Below are 21,094 nucleotides of genomic sequence, written 5' to 3'. Positions count from 1 at the left end.
GTCTGAGTGATCAGTGCATTACTTGGCCGGACAGAACAAAATCAATGACGCAAAAAGAGGTGCTTTCATAAACAGCTTTTGATTATTGGCCATTATAAACTTTTCTGAATTCAGTGGAGTGAAATAGAGTGTTGTCCCATTGATTCAAATGCAGATTAAGCGAACTAATGTGAATACAGCGATCAATGTATTCATCCAGTGATGCTTCTGTATCTAGAATGGCAATGCACTGAGACTCCAGCGCACTCCAAAGTCTGGGGCTAATTCATCATCGTCCACACATTATATTATTATTGATGGCTCTTGCCTTGGGCCAGTCCATTTGTTTTTCAGATTTGTGACAGGCGGCAGAATGCTGGATGGAGGTTTATTCTGCAGCCACGCCAGGAGCGGTGTGCGCAGCTCTCTTGTTTATCTATTGATCATCATACCTCCTGGTAATCTGGCGCCTGTCACATTTGACAACATTATGTGGAATAGGTCAGAGGACAGGGCTAATGAAACTGTTTGAAAGATGGATGTTGTTATCCATGGTATTAACCTTGCAAATAGCTGTCAGAGGAGGCACATTTACCCACACATACCGGCAACCCAGCAGAGCCCTCTGTCTGCTAATGTCACTGTTGGCGTTACCATAAAAATAAAGCCCTGAGTATTCATTTTAGCAGTTGTTTTCAGGTGGTCCAGAGGCATGGTATGTGGCAAAAAAGCAACAATAAAGCATCACATCAGTGTTGCTGGGTGCTTCTGGAAAAATTACAAATCTGAAAATTGGTTTGGCAACAAATTTCTTTTCAATGGATTGTTTGAGAGTGATGAAAAGAGCAGTATGGCTGTTTGAAGCAAGAAGAGACACAGCAGAGCCTTTGAAAACAAGTTCCAACCTATTTAACAAAAGTCTTGTGTCTATTTTAGACCTGGTAAAAGGTCAGACAATATATTTCAATGAGAACTTATGAAATATATGCATTTTATCTACTACATTCTAGCAAAATGAACATAAACAAGTGAAATATCCTCGTAAATTCAGCATCTAAGGATAATAACTGAGATATTATACACGTATGGATTTGTGTGCTACAAAGTCTTAGAAATGAGATAGAAAATGACATTTTTTTTTTGTAAGCACTGTGAGTGAAGTCATAAGAGAGGTCTCTAACACCAGGCGTGAAGTGAGCTGTGCGACTGTGAGCGCTCCCCTCATCTCCATCCCGGCTGGCTAATGTATCCCTCTCAATAGCCGGGCACAAGGAGAGAAAAGACTGCTTGTGTGAGGCACAAAAAGCCCCGCCGCGGTCACGTTCGCTACAGTAATTGGCAAAGGAAGCTTCATTTCATTCACTTATGTGCCGTCTTTTGTTGTCCTGTGGGTTTTCACAAGTGCGGTGCTGTTGAGAGGTGTTAAAGAACTGGCCATTCTCTGCAGACCCCAGCCTGTTGTTGCACCCATTTACTTCTTTTTTGAAATACAGAATTAAGCAAGTCTTTCTTCGTCTTAATGTACATCCTGGACCTGCTAATAACTAATCATTTAATAGTTTCTTAATGAGACTTTTCAGTAGCCTACTTCATTTAGAACATTTGTAAGTGGTGGAAAAAAAAACCAGTTAGTGTCTTATGGATCCTGCAGCTTTCCCACTCTGAAAGCTTTGTTGCAGTTCAGTAAAATGCTGGTCACAGACGAGCGGATGGTGGGCATTAGACGGACGACCTGTCCCCTTTCATCATCACATTGTAGTAGAGGTATAAAAGCCTGCAAAATGGAGCTGCCAATTATTATATTTTCACTACAATTACACTTTATCACGGTGTGAAATGCATCAAAAGATTCTTCACTTTGGGAAAAAATATTACATCAATGCATTACTTTCTCATAAGCACCCTTAACCCTCTGATATGTCCATTTTGTGTGAATATTGCTGCTAAGAAAGCCATTGGGAGAAACGATTCCCGTTCGCTCATGCAGGTCAGGTGTAATCCGGTTATATATTTTGCAGCATCACTTCAAATTTATTCCATGGATCCTGTATTGCTAAGTATTTATATGTTGATTGCAATTTATTAAGTTGTAATAATGGTGTGTGATCTGCAAGGTTTAACAGGCAAAATGGCCTTGTAAACCTGATGAATTTGAAACCTAGGCAATTGTTGATTATAGGTAGCGACCAAAGCATGTGTGTGATGCAAATGTGAGATTTCCGTGAGTTAATAAGCATTGTCAAGTAGTGAAAATGAACGCGCTGACAGTTTGGGTGCCTTTCGGTGGTCACATTGTGTTTATGCGGGAGCACAATCAGAGCAGACGTCCTCCCTCTGCTCGTCCAGAGTACAACGTGTTTCCCCACTTAAACGCAGCGTTTCCCGTGGGGTTACACTCTCAGAACAGCACAATCTCATCTCTAGGGCCCTTTACAGATGGAACAGGCTTGCATCTCAGAAAACATTACAGTTAAAAAGAGCATGTTGACCTCTCCCTGGTCAGAACCTTTGAGCTAGCCGAGCTGAAGCAGGAAAACAGAAGATGGGGATTAACATAATGGGGTCAAATTGCTCTGTTTATTGAGTTTGCTCAAAGCTGAATTTGGCTGAGAAACCTGCAACTGTATGCAAACAGGTGCAAGGAAGTTTTCCAAACATTTTTGAGAAGAAAAAGAGTCAAATTCTCATGTGTTGACCCATATATATACAGCATTGTCATTGTGGTGGGGGATTTCCCAGAGTACTTCTGTAACGAAGAGAGGAGTTTGCCATTTCACATATGTCAGCTCAGAGGGTCTGTCCTTTATGTCCAGGCTGCTCTACACTTCCAAGTGTCCTACCCAAAGGAAAGGTCAAACCATTCACCTGGCCTGGTGACCCTGGGGACCGGTGCTGAATGACCATCTCCATGGCCAGAGGTCAGAGTTGGACACCTGGTCGTACCACAGGGTCAAGACCTTTGCTTCTTCGCTTCTGTGACAAAGCAGGTCACCAAGTCCTTCTTCCCCGTGTTCAGTGTTCACAGCTGACCTCAAAACACCTTATGAGTGAAACCCATTACCTGTAGGTTTCACTAGATGTCGATGCATGTATATGTTTATTACAAAGGAAAGCAACTATGTTTAGAAATGATTGCGCTGTACCGTACTATGGATTCGCTGAAACTCAATATCCGGGAAGATTTCCATTTTAACAGAACCCTCATTGATTCAGTTTCCGGAGGAATTGCGGGCCGGATCGGTTTACCTTGTTACCTTGTCGCACTGTGTTCTGGTCTGATCTCCGTGTCCGTTTCCGCTCAGCATCCCCTCCCGATCGCCACCGCCCTCCCCGACAGAGTCCCCTTTGTCCCTGTGGCCAGCCATCCATCCCTAATCCCCAGCCCTTGACCACGCTCGAGACATGGTGCGTGTTTTCAAAGAGCAGGGGGGAGCCGCTGATGGACGCCCTCTGTCTCCCCAATAAGGCTTTGAAGAAACCTAGTGGCCCACTAGTGATAAATGACATTGAATGTGAGGTTCACCATTATGGATAAAGATATTCTCGCATATGAAGAGTGCACACTGCACCATTAAATACTACTAAAGAGAGATTGTCTGAAACTCGGGACAGACCGCCCAATTCCATAATCTCTAATAAACATTTCAAGAAGTAGACCGCACACAGTATCCCATCAAATAATTTTATTTTAACACCACATAGTACAAATATATGTTAACAGATAAATACTTCATTACATCATGACTATAAAAACACATCAATGAATAAAACAAACATGCTTAAACCAATGTCTAAAGTGAAGAGTATGGTTACAAATCATGCTACTTTAGTTGTCTTGATACTGAAAGTGCTTTAAGTATTTAACACATTAACAAAGAATCATATCAGAGTATAATAAAGCTACAGTAAAACCTGCATGCACCCATCACTTATCAAAATTATTGCTTAGAGGTTCTAATGACTGAATCCCAGACCATCCAATATTGTTTGTAATTTTCTGAGAACACTTTAGTACTGAGGAGGATAAATACATGAGGACATTTAATTCATCAAGTTCAATAATACACTTAGATTGACAGAGATGGTGCAGTTGTATGAGTCATACAGATCAGTCAAATACACATAATTCACCAAACATAGGTTTAAACATGTCAACAAATGCTTGAAAGCGGTCTACCAAGAACTAAGATCTCAGAACAATCAAAGTCTAAACCGTTTCTGTGTGCAGATGATATAAAGTGTTTTTGCAGCTGTCAGTGATTTGCATCTCAAGTAAATTTGTAAACAGACATTTGAAAAAGTGAGGAGCTTGGATACAGTGTAATGATGTTTCAGGTAGAGAGATGCCATGCAAGGAGATACCATCAAAACAGAGAGCTTTTTCTATCAAATTAGCTAAAGGCACTGATATCTTGATGGAAATAACTTCATTTTGCCCACTGCCAGGCACAGCAAATACAATTGCTAGCTGTTAGCGCAGCTGTATGAGCTGGGTAACTGATGGAAAGTGACTCACAGACACAGCTACGAATGGTGCTGGTGGCTGAGCCTGTGCGCTCTTGAATATGTTATCATCCCCTCTCTGCAGTGGAGCATATTAATAAGGCACCTTACAGTTACACCATCTAAACAGACCGTAAATCACGGCCCATTAAACCAATAGAGGCAGTAACTTGCCCAGCCCTCATCATGCTAGAGGCCACCAGTTTTTACCCGCCACAATTAACACATTACACACTTCAAACCTGAACTGATTTGACACAATCAGCCGACGTAATGGATAATTAATGGCTAGTGTAAAGTGTGGGCAAGCCCTAGTAATTCAAAACTAGAGAAAGTTAATCAGGCTAATTGTCTGAACCATCTTCATTAACATAATATTGCCATCAAGCATTGTGGGCCATTGGAAAATCACGGGAAATTGGTGAAGGGAATTTTTCCACAGCAAACGCTCACATGAAGATGTTCAGACTTTGATAAGATGGTGACAAATGATGTTGCCATGTTAACTCATATCAAAGTACAGTATAACAAACAAAACATAAACACTTTAGTAAAAGGCACTCATATTAAAAATGTGATAAGGCAGGCATATTTTAAATATGCTCTCGTCAGGTTTGAGCCAAATAAAGAGTTTGGTTTGTTAGACCATTTTGACACTGCACAGTTGTGTGTCTGTAATCAGGAGTGATTCCTCACCCTACAGTGCCATGTTGCGGAGACTATCCTCTTTCTCCATTGATACAGGCCGTCATATGCTGAGGGTGATGCTGTGGATGGTGTTTGCTGGGATTTTGGCATCTGCTTCCTCCCCGCTGATCCTGAAGATCACATGGGTGTTGGAGGGGATGGTGGTGGTGGCACTCAGGGACTTGCCCAGCCAGCCGTGAGAGCCTCGCTTGAACATTTTAACTGTTACCTGCAGAGGGGAACGGGGGAAGTGGTGGAAACAGATCAGGGAATACGGATTACGCTCAAATAATTTCTGAATGTAAGAATTTATTCAGTCGCCTCCTGGCTTTGAATGGCTAAAAGTGAGGTTCTGTTCTTGGCTGTTCAGCACTTTTGCTGGGGTCATGACCCTGACTGAGACCTCCTGACCTCTGTCTAGACCTCAGCAGATACTCATGGCCTTCACCTTTGACCTCTGCGTTTACAAGCTGTCGCTTCCTCTCTGGCCCTGTAGACTGGAGAAGCGGTGCACACTTATTGATTCTGGCCTGTTGGAATGGTCACTGGATCTGTTGATGGGTAAGCTAAACATTTCTGTCAAACCTGAGGTACCAAATACATTCCAGTTTGGACAAATCTGTAGTTTTCTATGTGGCCGAGCATTTACAAATACATTAGTAATTACTACATTTATAACAAAGCAATTCTCTTTTTTTATGTGATCCTTATGACAGTTTGTGATACTTGCAAGAGGATCCTCCTTTGCAACCAGTTAGTTCAGCCAGTGAAATGGCTTTGAAAAAAAAAAAAAAAGGCAAAATTTCCCTAATCCTGCTATAATATTATCCAAGTCTTTTGGAACAGTGATCCAAATGGCACCCTGTGACAGAATAAATATTAAATTAACCTTGTTCTCGCTGTGAGCTTTTTAATTCCCCTCTAGATCTTGAATAGACTCATACTTATTTTCTATAGGTTGTAGGGCGTAATACACTTTAACACTCCATCAAAACTGCCTATTATGTTTGAGACTGACAATGGAAGCCTTAACTAGATTTAGACATGCAGGTAATTGAACCACATCCATTTCAAAAAGAATGCCTCACTGCATCTCTTGTTTGGCTGCATTTACAGGGGCTAACAGAATATTACAGTGCCTTTTCACAGTTCCATTTTCTTTCACTTTAGCATTAGGCAATTTTTCAATTATTATTTTTTTCATGTTCTTTCATCTCTGGCTCTCCATAATGTCTGGGCCTTTTAGTTAATGGTAGCGACAGTCAGAGCCCAGTATATCGGCCCTTGTCCATTTTGCGGGTCATTGTGGATGCCCAATAGGCCTTTTATTACGCCGACATCAAAAGGCAGATAAGCATTAGAGGTGGGGAAAATACCCTGCACTAGATTTGTTCCCTCTTCCCTTTGTCTGCTATTGAACGTGATCATTTTAATAGTGAAGAGGTTGGTGAGCTTCGGGGCTGATGGGAAGTGCAACACCCCGGAGGGCCTACGAATATGAGCAAGTTGATAACACAACGCGAGCACACAGCACACCCCCCCAACACCTGCACACTTTTCCTGCTAACCTAATTATCTGCAACAAAGGCTTCCGCAATTTCAGACACATCCTTCTGCCATTTACTTTACTTATTACTGCACTTTAAAACAGGGAGAAAGACAAAAAAACAAAACAATTGTGTCTTATATTGCAGCTTTGGCCGAATGCCACGTGGCTTGTATTACAACAGCATCAGACACTTCAGAATGAGTGAGTGTCTATTAATTTGGGACTTGCATGAAAAAAATTGCTTCATGACAGCTAGTGGCAGACAGGCTTGTATATCAACACAAAGAAATGGTGAAAGAAATGATAGCCCAACACAATAGTTGGTAATGAGCAATTAACTAATTTAATGTCACTAAGAACAAGTCCCTCCATCTTTGTGGTGGAGCTAGATACAGAACAATACTGGAGATGCATCACATTCAAGCCCTGTCAGAACTAGAATAACTAGAGATTATAATCCACATATTAAAATTTAGATAGCAAGAAGTATTATCTGCATGTTGACCAACTGAAAACTACTGCCACTGAAACTAGGCTATGAAACAGATGTGTTGCCTTTGACAAATTTCAAATGCTTATGACTACAGTCGATGATTGTCATGCAGAAAAGCCAAAGAGGAATATTGTATGATTTCAAATCAGGAGGAGAAAATTCTGCTTTACCGCTACATCAACCTGTTATGGAATACAAGGAGGGTGTACACTGGTGTCTTTGGCATGAAATCAAAGGGGGGAGTTCTGTGTGGTCCAGTCTACCTGCCTGCCAGGTATGCCTCAAAGAAGACTATAGAGACGGTGTGTCAGGTAAAGGGAGTTGTCATTGCATGTGAACCCCGCAGCCACTTGAGACAAGTGTCTGAGGGCGTAGAGGAATTGATGAACAGTTGAAGAACAAAGTGCAGAGGAGCTGCTGGGATAAAAATGGCCTGTCTATAATCTTCTGGAGCATACGGTTATGGATGGGAAAAGAAGACATATTATGTGTGTAAAACGCCACAAGTTTATAGACATTTCCTTTTTGGAATAGGACAGAATAGTACAGAGCTGGAGAACTCTCTGTGGCCTTGCTTTGGATACAAAATAGACGTAATACACATCAAAACATAACAGACATTAAGAGCATTAAGAAACAGCAGATGCACGTTGAAGTCTTAGCCTATAGGAGGTTTTGTAAGTGTGTCGTGCTCTTCAGCTACATTTCATCTCATTTAGGATGCTGGTTGCACGAGGAATAGAACAATGTCATTTCAAGTGCAATCTGCATCCTACACTTCAGATTAAATGTAGATTTACATAGAGTCACACTTGCACTACCTTCACTAGGCCAAGATGAATGGCTCTACATTTACTTAAATAATGTCTCCCTTTCCCTTTCGTGTATTGTCCACAGGACTCTTGGAATCATTACCACTTCAAGCGCAGACAGGCCTGGATATGTGTGTGAGTGTGTGTGTGTGTGTGTATATGTGTGTGTGTGTGTGTGTGTGTGTGTGTGTGTGTGTGTGTGTGTGTGTGTGTGCATGTGTATATAACACTTCATGGCGAGGACAGGACCCTTGGGGCTAAGGGTAGGTGTCACACAAAGGGCTGAGAGCTCACCTATCGGTGTCTACCCCTGATCCCCCTCTCACTTTCGGTGTCAGGGGAGTTGTCTGAATGACATCACTCCTCACATTTCAACAAGACAACTCTTTGCTCTTATTTACCGTCTGCTAATAGTCATAAATCCTGCCTCTGGTTCACTGTTCACCTTTTACCCCCTTTAACTCAAGACGACAGCTCAATCCCCTTCCAGAGGAGAAACATCTTTTTACAAATAGCTGATAGCAATCTCCACTGCAGAGGGGAAGGGTTTCCTTGTCATCTACCTGCAGGGATGGATATGGCACAGATTCACAGCCAGTTTGATACAACTGAATCAGAAGGTAATACAGATTCATTCATATCCACCGTGCACTTTACATCATGACCCCGTAACCCTTTCAAATGTTTATATCTAAACATAAATTAGCCGTGTGATTATTTATAGGGCTGACTAATTAAAAAGGTTGACAGGTCTGACAAGCACGAATAATGCCTGGAACTGTGTAATTGGGTAGGGACGTGTCACCACCTGTGTGTATTGCCATTCAGTAAGTTCAGATCCTTCCCCCGATAAAGTCAAAGAATCCCAGTGGGGTATCAGTCAGCGGGGGCTGTTACCTGGAGCCATGGGTGCAGTGTTTCAGGTGAACTCCGAGTGAGCGTAACGCCACACCGGGTTCAGACGGCTGGCTCTTTGTTCCGCACCGTGTCTCACCAGACACAGATGGGAGGAACACTGAGCAACACACCTCCGGTGCGCCAAACGCCTTTGTCCACAAGCCAAGCGCGATGGAATCAGACCAAAACTGATTCAGTGTGAAAACGTGACCGACTGTCATGTCGGTTGGACATAACAAGGCAATTAGGTAGACATTGTGCGGTTTGGCTCACTGGATGAATATATAACAACCTGCCGCAATAGGGAGAGTAAAAGTATCCTGAGTATGGAATCACTCCAATGACGGCTTGTTTGAAGAATCACCACAATGCATCCTACATGAAATACTCATACATAATAATGGAACTGTGCTCCGAGCTTTGGCCGTCCGGCGAGATGCCTAATCTTTTGTTTGGTGACATTACAATCCAGCTCAATAACTACATTTGCTCAAAGCCATGACCTAAAAAATGGCTGGTTAAGTTCTGAATAGCTCCGTCTCTGCTTCCAACCTGCCTCAGCTAACAGGAAGCCATTAGAGTCCCAGCAATAACCATTTACATCCATTCACCCAGCTCTGACTTTATTTCCATCCACATAAGTGCATTTTCTGTGAGAGGTTAAAATATGAATCCCCCGTTTTTCTCTTCAATGGGTCTGGTTGTCTGGCTGACTTGAGAGGGCACAATCTATGACTGATTTAATTTGCTCTTCACGAACATCTCTAACAGCATTACCCCCAGAGCATACACTGACTGCCCCCATCTGACTCCATTAACTCCCAAATCAGGTTTAAAGACCATATTGATGCCGTCCGTTATTAAGGGTGATTATCAAAACAACAGACAATGGGCCAAAGTGTCTGTTAACTAGTTTATCCATAATTTCACATAACTGTAACAGATGGCAGGGCTGTCAATTACATACAGTATCTGCTGCATACTGTACACACAATGGCCACACACTGTCTGGATATGCAGCATATTAGTATTTACATGGAACGAATGATACAAAGACCAACTCTATTTCTTCTGCTCACACAGGTGGTCGGAGGAAATGGACAACACACACACACACACACACACACACACAGACACAGAAAATAAACTATGATACTAAATGCCAAACAGAAATGGATCAATAAACCATGATAAATGTCTACTTAGTTTAGTTCACAGCTGAGAATTTGTGACTCGCAAATTGCCAGTTGGTGTTTCAGTGGTCAGCGAGTGTCTCGCTGTTTAAAACAGTCACTGATAGAAATGCTAATCTTACTGTTCAGTCCACTTCACCACCTTTATTCTCCTCAATTAAGGAGAATGGCTTTTGAAACTGTAATTAAGTGTCTCTGCGCCACTAGGCCTCTCCATTATTCATGAATCCCTATTGATCATATCTAACAACTTATACAGTAGGGATCACTGTAATATCCTGAAACCTCAAAACAAATACTTATTATTTTTACAAAGTAGGCTTTAATTTACCAGCATAAAATTAAAATCTTGACCAGTGACCAGAGAAAGGTTTAGGCTTGGTAACAAATCCACAGTTCTAGTACTTAATGTGGTTTAGTACTGTATAAAACTAGGTGATGTCAGAATCCAGGAACTACAGGCTAACATATTTACTAAATTGGAGATATAAATGTGAGATAAATCTATACTCTATGAAGAATATGGTCTTATTTAAATTTGAATGGGAAAACCAGACAAAGAGCGCACAAGACTATAAGCTGCACACAAAGAGTAAGCCATAGAGTATGCAGGTGCTGGGCCTCTTTCCCATTTGAGTTGCCTGTTTTAATGTTGATTCAATACATATAGTACCAGACTGAATGTGCTTTGATATTGGTATAGATGTGTATACCTGTATTGCAGATGCAGTTCAACTAAACAGAGTTTGACAACATGCTATGCTACCTGCGATGGGTCTTGCACAACCACAGCTCATACCACATTCAAAGAAATTGTTTTGTAATGAATATTAATGGATTGGAGCATTTTTAAACATGTATTCAAATTTACTGAAACTCAAGCTCCCCTTGCGTTAAGCAGGAATGTGTAAAGCATGAACTCTACATGTTGATGTTTAACTAAATTAACAAAAGAGTGCTTGAAAAGTCCTCTAAAATGACTGGTATAGCGCGCTGGGTGGTGAATTTCGAGAAAACACATTGAGTCATCTTCAAATTGACAGATGCAGAATCTCTCCATGGGACTCTTCACTGTGGCTTAGTGCTAGAGTGGAAAAAATAGATTTACCAAGTTTAATCACACCCTATTACAAGGCAGCTTTTATCATTGCCTTCCACTGTACAAGTGCTGGTGTCTTAACTAGTTCATTACAGACACTTGTGATTCTGCAGCACTCTTCTCATGTGTAATTGCATGGTTAGCTTTCTCTGTGGCTTCCTACACACACTCTGGCGCAAATTATTTCCAATCCCAGTTTCCTTTCGAGAGCTATAGTGCAATTACAGAAATCTGAAAATGATGGTAATTTCCCCACAATTTTCATTTGTTGAAAAATGCTGCGCGTTTGTAAAATTAATAGATCTTTGTTTCCGGGAATTCTTCAGAAAACTTTTCAAAAGAGCAGAGTACAGAAAATGATCCTTCCCTCGTGTTTAGCCAGGTACTTGAAAGCAAACCAGTGAAATCTATGGGTCTGAAAATCTGATACTTGCACTCTTGGTGGGAAAAAAAGCTGTAAGTGTGCTCTTCTCTGTTCTTCTCTGGTAATCGAAAACATACACCTGAGTTACCGCGGTCGAAAACATTCACTGCCTAGTCCAGAGGCTTTCAGCAAAACTGCAGGCACATTAATCTTCATACAGAATCTTTTGTTTAGGACATTCAATTCATAAAGCACGTAGAAAAACAAAATCACACAGCTGCCATTTTGGAGAATGATTATTATGAAGGATTTACAAGTCCATATCAGTTTTTTTTTTTTTATTAACCATCAAATCAGTGTTTTGATCATCATATATTGAAGTAAGGGGCATTACTGCATGCATTTTCTTAAAATGGCAAAATCTTTTTTTCTTGACATAAAAAGAGACCAAAAAGCCACGCTAGCTGCCAATATTATCTATTTAGGCAGCAGGCTTTGCAGGCTCTGTAAATGGCCAGCTCCTGGCCTTTTGTGTGCCTCCATTCATTAACAGCACAAAGCGGTTGATGTCTCTCCTCTATGCCTTTTCAGTGCTAAGCACCAAGCGCACCAGCCTTTCCATTACGGGCCTGTGACGCGTGCAGCCTGGGAGATGGCCAAACGGAGAGGAATGTCAGTGGAGAGTTAAATTAACAAGCTAAATCTGTGTGGAATCTGTGCCCAGTCGGAGAGATGAGACGTATCTCTGGCAACGAGGGCCTGATCATTTGTGCCATTCTCTGTTAGCTGTCATCCATTCTTCTGAGGTATCTTGTCGATGAATTTACAGCTTTTCGCCTGGTGGCTTTACTTCTATTAATCAGCTGACAGGGCGGTGTAGTCAAGTTACGGTCGGAGGAACTCAACTGCTGCTTCTCAGCTATGCAATTAGGAGCCGCTACGCCGACTGTGATTCAGCAGACTGTTTTTTATTACAGGGGCTCCACTTCTGCCCCTCCCAAATGATCTGGGGTCATAGAAACTGGTCAGAGGCTCTATGAAACAGTCAAATGTCAGAATGGAAGGGGACATTAAGATGAACAACATAAGTAACCTGCGCTTTAAATTATGACATGAATAGATCTTTAGCTCTTTCTCTATCTCCCGGACACACAAACATGCGCGCGCACGCACACACACACACACACACACACACACACACACACACACACACACACACACACACACACAGTAATTACCCCTCAATCCATACAAATTGAATGAAGCCAGAACCGTGGTCTAAGAATATAGACCATAATTAATAAATTACAGCCACTCTACTCAATCATTCTCCACTTTGGGGACATGTAGACATCCCATTCTCCACAGAGTAATTGACTGAGCCCACAGAAAACACACCTACTGACTCCGCGGTGGCTTTGTGCATACATCTGGTGCCATTCCTTACAAGCAAACAGATGCCCGAGTGAAACTGTAGGTCATATCACAGATCTTCTAGCCTGTGTGTTTACAAGTAACAAATCAAAGGCATGCATTATTTCTGGGCTCTGAAAATGTGCCTGGGGGAGCTATCAAGTTTCTCTGCCACCCCCAAGCTTCCCCCAGCAGCTGCTGCACACTGGCGAAGAGCTTTTCTTTTACCAAGACAGAATGGGTGGCATAGTCATGGAGCCCGAAGGGATAAAATGTTAAAAAGTATTAATTGTATTTGTCTTGCACATCCAATAAAGAAATCTAGTGTTCCTCAATTTTTCAGTCTCATAATAAGAGATGTGGATTCAAAAAAGACCAACAAACATCCACGCCTGTCTATAACAATGTATGTGAGCTTGAATCAGGCAAAATCAAATATTTACTTGTGTTTTTCTTCTTCATCTTCACAAGCCGCTGTGCACCACGGTGTAACAAAAGTATGATCTTGCCATGAGGTTTGTGTGAGTGGAGATAAGACAAGTGCAGCTGGTGTGTTGAATATACAGGAAAAATGTGATATATCACGCAACGCAAGGGGCTTATGGCCATACGCTCTCTCAGTCACATTTCTCTGAAATATGGGGAGAAGGTTTGCCTTAAGATGGAGGGCTGTACTGCCTCCATTTACAAATATTTCTTTGAAAATAATATATTTTGTTGTCGCCCAGCGTGTCCCCTTGGGCTAGAAAAGGGCCCACTGGAGACTGTCTAATGATTGTCGGGTCATGTATCGAATATACAGCAGCTGGAGGGGAGAAGGGGGAGTACAGTCGGGGTGTTGGGGGGCACACCGAGCCTGTGTGGAGTCTGTAAGGAAAGCCCAGGCTGAATGTTTGGGTGCAGGGGCGCTGAGGGTGGGTGTTAATCTGTAATGGATGCTGCGCGGGGGTCGGACCCACTGGACCTTAAGAGCTCTGACCTTTGTCTCCGTCTACCATTTACTTCATTCAACAAATGCCTGTAATAAGCAGGATGAAGCACCATTGTACAGGCAGGAAAAATAACTGAAGAATTTTGGATGCATTTTAAACAAAATACCGCAGAAATAATCACAATTATTTAGTGTAAATCTCATAAGTAGTGAAGCACTTCATTTCAACAACTACATTAACAACCTTCACGTTCTTTGCCACAGTGACAGATCAGATTTGGTCTAATGCCACCTGGAGAGAGAACATTTACCTTATTAGCCAAACCCATTAATTGCCTTGCACTAAAATAAACTATTCTAAACCCCAAACATCAACCAATTTGAGAATGTGAATGGGCTAAAATGATGCTTTTAGACTGTGCAATTGCCTTTGCCTTCTAATTCAATCAACTGAATGCAGCTAATAAGCACCTTGCAGGCGGGCAGAATTACTTACCTCAATAAGAAATTGATGACTGAGTGCTGAGGGAGTAATTAACGCTAGGCATGCAAATGTTAATGGAAGCGATCTGAGAGAGTAGACAGGGATGTGAGCAGGCATACAAAAAATTTCTACTTGAAAAAAAAAAGGACCACCATAACTCAAAATGTTTGTCATAAAAAATGTCATAACTCTAAATGTATAAGACCCTGTAATTGGTTAGACTTGACTTGAAGTTATTTTCACTCAGAGCCATGATTCCATATAATGTAAAAAAAAATCTTAAACCAGAATGAAATGCATTTATTGCTTGGCTCTTGGCCGCACTTACACTGTAATCATATAATCTGATGTAAATACAGTATTATTCTATCTGGTCATTTTCAAATAGAAAAAGGCCATAATTATTTGTAAATAAGTTATAAAATTGCTATCATGATTCTGCATGGTCTTTAGCCTAAATCACAGCTGTGTGCTTCCTGTAACGAGGGACATGACAGAAAATTGAATGAGAAAAGCACTCAAGATGTCAATCTCTCAAAATTTACAGTACTACTGCCACCTGCTGGTGTTCTGGTTTACAGTTAGGCTTTTTTACATGGGCATTATAATTTGTAGCCACTGACATGATATGCATCACTCATTTCTGGCTGGTACATCTAATATTCAGTGGTGCTGGAGGCTCACCAGGTGTCAGTGGACTAACCTGAGGGGCGTGTCCCAGCAGGGCCCACAGCGAATCAGCTGACAGGGTCTTGACCCTGGAAAACTCAAGTGTGTCCGTCTCCTGGCGGTTGAGAGCGATGTACTGGCAGCCCTGGTAGTCTCCTTTCAGCTGCTCACCACAGTGCAGCCTCACCAGGTCCCAGGTTCCCACCCTCCTCAGGACGTCCCGCACGGCCTCCAGCTGCTTGTAGGACAGGTGACCTACAGGAAAAAAAGTTCCATGAAATATAAATTATTATGATAATCCATATCTCAACTTCATCTTTCATTGCACTTTTTACAGTTTTTTTGTGCCTTTTTTATTAATATATGCAAATACCTCGCTAAATCGTGCTAACGCTGGCAATGTAGGAATTTATTTTAGTTTTTGTTTTTTATATTTTAACCTTTTATTTATCCTGGGAAATTGACTGAGCATACTTGGTCTTTTCTAGTGGCACCCTTGTTCATATTCATACAGTACCATACATTCAGAGCTGTCCAGCACAACCCCTGTCCTCTACTGTTGCCCATTGAGCAGCTCCACTGGAGCAGTTGAGGGTTCGATGCCTTGCTCAAGAACACCTTGACAGTAGTTGGCGAGGGAGGGGACAGCATTATTCATTCACTTTCCCCACCCCCATTTTCCCAGTCAATCTGGCGATTTGAACCGTCAACCTTCCTAATTTAAGCATATTCTACTGTTGCACTCATTGCATGTCGCTCCGGATAAGAGCGTCAATTAAATCCCTAAAATATTAATGCAACTCACCAGAGAGCCAGGAGGGAGTCAGCGCGTCTGATATCCAGGACATGTAGCCCTCCCTGAAAGAGCCGAGGAAACCATCTATCTGGCCGTGGGAGACCAGCTCCCTCCTCTTCCTCAGCTCCTCGTCCAGCTCACAGTCTGGAGAGAGGAAGACGATTCTTGGGAAAAAGAGGCTTTGGCGCACAGACACCCCACTCTTCTTCAAATGGTGACATAAGTTAGCCGTCTTGGTCTGGAGGAGTAGACAGTTCAATCATATGAAAGCCTTAGAACTCAAATTACATTTATTCATCCTGGAAAGAGAAAATGTCAGTTTTTGGTAACGACCACATAGGATGACTCAGTATAAACATAACAGTCCCCTATAATGACCTGAAAGACACATAAATGAAGCTGTCCACTTTTCTATTTCTACTACGACACACTTTAAGAAATTATGCAACCCCAAATTGGCACAGGCAGTCAGGCTCTCTCTGCTTTGTGTAGATGAATGATTTGAAGGTAAATACATGTCCAAGTCAAGCAGAACAATTTCAACAATGTAGAGAGTGTTTGCCGTCAGACACTTCTGCCAAGCTGCCAGTCTCAGTCCAAATTCAACATCTATAGAGATGGAAATGAATGACTCCTAACAGACCCAGGCACATAAGGTGACAGCTGTGTTTAGGCACCTGCCTGCTTTCCCCCCTCTGTGAACATAATTATGGCCTTTCAAATGAAGAGCCCCCACTTGGGACGTTTAGCAAGCCCCATTGTAGTGTTTGCTATTTCCATATAAATTGTTATGGTGACTCAGAACCTCTAACTCGGCTGCAGTTTGGATGAAAACAATGTACTGGGCCATAGATCAGACCTTGGAAACAAATCAGTTGACATTTAAGTTTTCACAATTTCTGTTATACATAGTATTTCACAAATTTGAGCTGATGGTGTCATTTTACCATGATAGCTTTGAGGGGATCCTCCATCTGCTCGATGCAGGTATTGGTAAAGTTTTGGTCCTCTTCTTTGACTTGCACATGCCAGTTTTGGTTGCATGCAGACACAGAGCCTCTCCAGGGTTTCACATCTATGCAGAACACCCCTTGGCCTTAATAAAAGAGAGCAATATGTTATCCAAGTGAAGAATTTACAATCTAGGATCAATAGTGTATAGCTAGATATGCAAGCTAACTCTTTCATGAGGGTCTCAGCCAGGAATCCTAACTTTTAAATTCATACACAAATGCAGAATTAGCATTGTCAAATACAGTTTAGTTTAGTTTATTAGGATTCCCATTAGCTGTCACCAAGGTAACAGCTAGTCTTCCTGGGGTCCGCAGTGACAGTCTTGTCATTCTTGATACCCACCTGTGAGGATAACAACGTTGATGTCATCTTTGGCTGTCTGAAACTGGTTGGGGATACGCAGATTGCAGAAAACATCTTCCTTTTTCAGCCTGGTGAGTTGCCTAGAGTGTAAAAGAAAAGAAAAGAGACAAGGCATGAAAGACAGACAAATATTAGGTTAGATGTTGAGCAGAAGCATACTTCATGGGTCAACAAAGTCAAGTTTACACAATGCTTTCTTTCTCTCCTGACATACCTGATATGTTGCAGAAAGTCATGTAGTGTTTGTGTAGGCAGTGGGCTCTGGCCTTTGGCACATTCTGGAGATCCTGAGCCTAAATGAAACTGGGCTAGCCGGCTTCCAAGCTGAAGCATTCTAGGCTTTAACTGGAAAAACAAACCAACACCACACTGACAAGGCAATTGGGTCTAGGGGCAACATGATAAACACATGTGTTAAATGATTCCTCTGTAGGCCTAGTTTGAGTTATTTCACCTATTGTTAGCTCTACAATTAGCTTCTGCAGTAATGTCAACATGTCTGTTTTAGTAAAGTTTTATGAAAAACACTAGCTTTAAGTTCAATCTTCTTTTCTTGTTTTTATAGCATTTTGAAAACATGCTAGATTCAGACATGACAGGATTGTTGACAACACTTGAACACGAACTTGAACTTGAGGACCCCCTCTGAAGCAAGTCAAAGCAGAAAGCTCAGGACAGAGAACAAAGCCTACAGAAAAGACAACATCATGCATGCTGAACTCGCACGAGCTCTGGAACAAAGCAATACATACATTGAGGTCTTGCACTGCTCGAGAAGCCTCTGAAGAGACAAAAAGGGAATCAGTTTGACATTTTCCGACGTGAATGGCGGTCTGTGCGCTTTTTCTGAATGCTAAGCAACGTAACTCTATCCAGGAAAGCTGTTTCACAATTTCCCTATTTCAAGTCAGCGGCCCCCCACCCTCCTCCCACTTTAACAGCGCGTTCCAGGAAGAAGTAAACAACAGACCACGTGCAGCATCAGATTTCGCACACAGAGACGTGACGTCAGAGTACGTCACTCCTGCAGTATTTATGTGATGCATTTAAAGGACAATTTCTGATATTTTCATGTCACTCTCAGATGATTTTTTGGCCTGAGAGTCAGTCAGTCTAACAAGCAAGTGAAACTGTAAGGAATTAGCCACCCTGTTTAGATTCAGAAAACTTCAGTAAAAAGAACATTCAATATAAACAGTATAAATACAGGAGACAAACATAAAATCAGCAGCAACACCTGATACCATAAAAACAAGTTCAATGTTGCAATGTTGTTGCAAAGGGTTCATAGATGTTATTGCTGAGGGAATGAATGGTTTTATATAAGTGTTATAAGTGACACCCAGGTGGGAGGAGTTGGAAGCAGTCATGTGATGAGTGTGGCTTTCCCACTAACTGACTGTGTACAGTTGCGTCTGGGAATGTTTGTTACTTGTTTGATTAATGATGCTTGACAGTTTTGTTAATAACCCTTGGCTTGTGCTTTCTATTTGGCATGGAAGTTGATTGGTGGAATTTAAATTTTTTCATAGTAGGCGTAGTAGCTTTTCCTGACTGAATTAAAATCATTGCAGTAGATCTTTAATACTAAATGAATGGGAGTCATAGGGGAACACAAGACAAGTTAGATTAGTTCAATCACAAGAACCACACGATCTGATCGCCTCCCTATATCATTATGTATCTCTATGATTACCCAGGAATGGGATCTAAAAGTTGACAAGTGACAATCTATTGAATCAGTGCAGGAAGGCCCGAATGCGGTTCATAAACAACAGCACTGATTTGTAATCATCATAGTAGGATTATGAATGGAACAGTTAAATCTGCTTAAAGCAATGACATCAACAACAACATCAGGACATGAGTAGGATGAGGATGATAATAAATATCCAGGATTTTCTTAATCAGGGTGGTAAGACATGCATAAGAGAATCGGGTATTCTCTGCATAACTTTTTGATTTAAAATATAACGTTTAGATTCACTTTAGGATAGGTATATTGGTATATGGGACATGAATCACCTACCACATTAAAGAATCCAATGATTCTTCTTTTCCTAGCAATCATTGGACTGAAAATGAGTAGATGCATTTCATGCCATTTGCTTGGGAAGGCTCTGATGAAATACAGAACACTGTGTATTTTGTCCTGTACTTGCAGATAGTCTACATAAAGGTTTGCTCACACATCCAACAGGATACACGCATCCTGCATGGGCCTACAGAGAGGATATTGCAAAAGTGATGAAGAATATTTAATTCAGCAGTAAATACACAGTGAATATCTCAATGTAGTGATAAACAATATCCGGATAGCACAATATACTATGAAAGAGCTTAATATCGAAAGCAGATAGCCAAATCAGCTCATATGGGCTCAATGGAAGCCAATAAACAGAGACACTCTGCCTCTCCTGACCTTCACTTCTGGTTTAGATCGGGCTGATAAAGCAGGCGCAACCTCAATAAAATCCAAACAATGGAGTAAAATAAATAGATATCAAATTAAAGCAGAGGCGATATTGGCTGAACTGCTGCAGGAATTCATGAACAAAAGCTTCTTTGTGCAATTTAATATTGTCTGCAATCGCCTCATGATACAATTCCAATCATTCTCATCTCTCGGCTCGACGTATCAATGCATATAATCATCTTGTATTGGAACTTGCAAATGACTTGCATTTGAGCAGCCACGTTTATATTAAATGCGGTCTGTGCTCCTAGTTTAGCCTTTTCAGTCGGATTTAATATCAAATTTGTAATCTTTCTCGTCTAGGAGTGTCCACTGTGCATGCCTTCAATCACAATCAGTTTGTTAGTGTGGGGGTTAGTGGGTAGTGGGTTGATGACGAAGAGGTTAGTTTCACACACTGTCATGAGTGTATGGTTCAAACTTCACACTGAGTGTATTCTATGTTCTTATAGGTATTACTACTAAATACCAAAAACCCCAAAGGATCTTTATTATTTGGGTATCAGTATACATGCTGGTGCAAGCCCTGGACTTTGCCTCTTCATTCTTCATGCCTTTTGTTACAGACTTAGGAAACAGGAGCCCTCTTAAGGTCCACTGCATGCTTCAAGTGGTTTCTGAAGCCTTGTGTCTTCCATTGTCAGTGGTAATGTCATTTCCACCTAATGCACCCTGAAGAGCTCCGCTGTGTGTGTGAGGAGCAGCTGAGGGTTTTCAGGTGCCCTCTGCGGTGCAATAAGGCATCAGAGTTCATACTGGGGGGGTGGGGGGTGGGGGACTGGGTAGCTCCATTGTGCAACGGGTTTAGTGACCTGGATAGAAAGAGCTGAGCATGATCAGGTCATTGATAGTAGTATGAATTTCACTGCCTCTCTGTATGAGAAAAATAGAATCTGATCGATCTGATTACCCGGTCGTCAAATGTGTCTGTATGTATAGAATCTGATTCGTCACATACAAGCAGATGATACTGTTCCTGGTATTGTTAAAAAAAAAAAAAAAAGATTGCCAGATGGAATTTATGCACCATCTTTCATGTTGATGATATTTCTATTTTCAATCTCTCAAATCAAATATCTCATTTGCAGAAGTAATGGCCACATGACATCACGGACGCTCTGCTCACTAATTTTTGCTCATTTCCCCTGAATTATTAATATGAGAGATTCTCCATATGCTCTCTGAGGATTCTCGTCCGTTCGCTTCAGAAAGAATTAGCATTTTACAGTGAAGAGTATAAAGAGCTTAACTGCCCCAATCAAACGGGGTGATTTAAATCATGTCTAATCAAGCTGTTTAATAGGGGTTGCAGCTGGCTGACCTGAAACAAATGGTCGGAAAATGTTCCTGGGTCTCAATCACCTGTATAATT

The 21,094-nt window shown here is 41.5% G+C and overlaps 1 protein-coding gene across 1 annotated transcript; it reads right to left on the bottom strand.

The window, feature by feature from the left end:
* Positions 1-3,791: 3,791 nt before the first annotated feature.
* On the bottom strand, positions 3,792-18,107 carry LOC139658609 (uncharacterized). The gene is made up of 7 exons (XM_071536740.1): positions 17,999-18,107; positions 17,461-17,591; positions 17,226-17,326; positions 16,817-16,965; positions 15,879-16,107; positions 15,108-15,328; positions 3,792-5,398 (listed from the first exon to the last, which is right to left on the bottom strand). Exons 2-7 carry the CDS (start codon positions 17,577-17,579, stop codon positions 5,231-5,233), a joined length of 987 nt encoding a protein of 328 aa, XP_071392841.1. The 5' UTR covers positions 17,580-17,591; positions 17,999-18,107; the 3' UTR covers positions 3,792-5,230.
* Between the last annotated feature and the right edge of the window lie 2,987 nt (positions 18,108-21,094).

The sequence above is a fragment of the Centroberyx affinis genome, unplaced genomic scaffold, assembly GCF_046629955.1.
Source record: "Centroberyx affinis isolate AG114_WGS23_722 - 3 ecotype Tasmania unplaced genomic scaffold, CSIRO-AGI_Caff_v1 ptg002930l_1, whole genome shotgun sequence".
NCBI classification, from domain to species: Eukaryota; Metazoa; Chordata; class Actinopteri; order Beryciformes; family Berycidae; genus Centroberyx; species Centroberyx affinis.
This window is presented reverse-complemented; position numbering and strand designations above follow the sequence as displayed.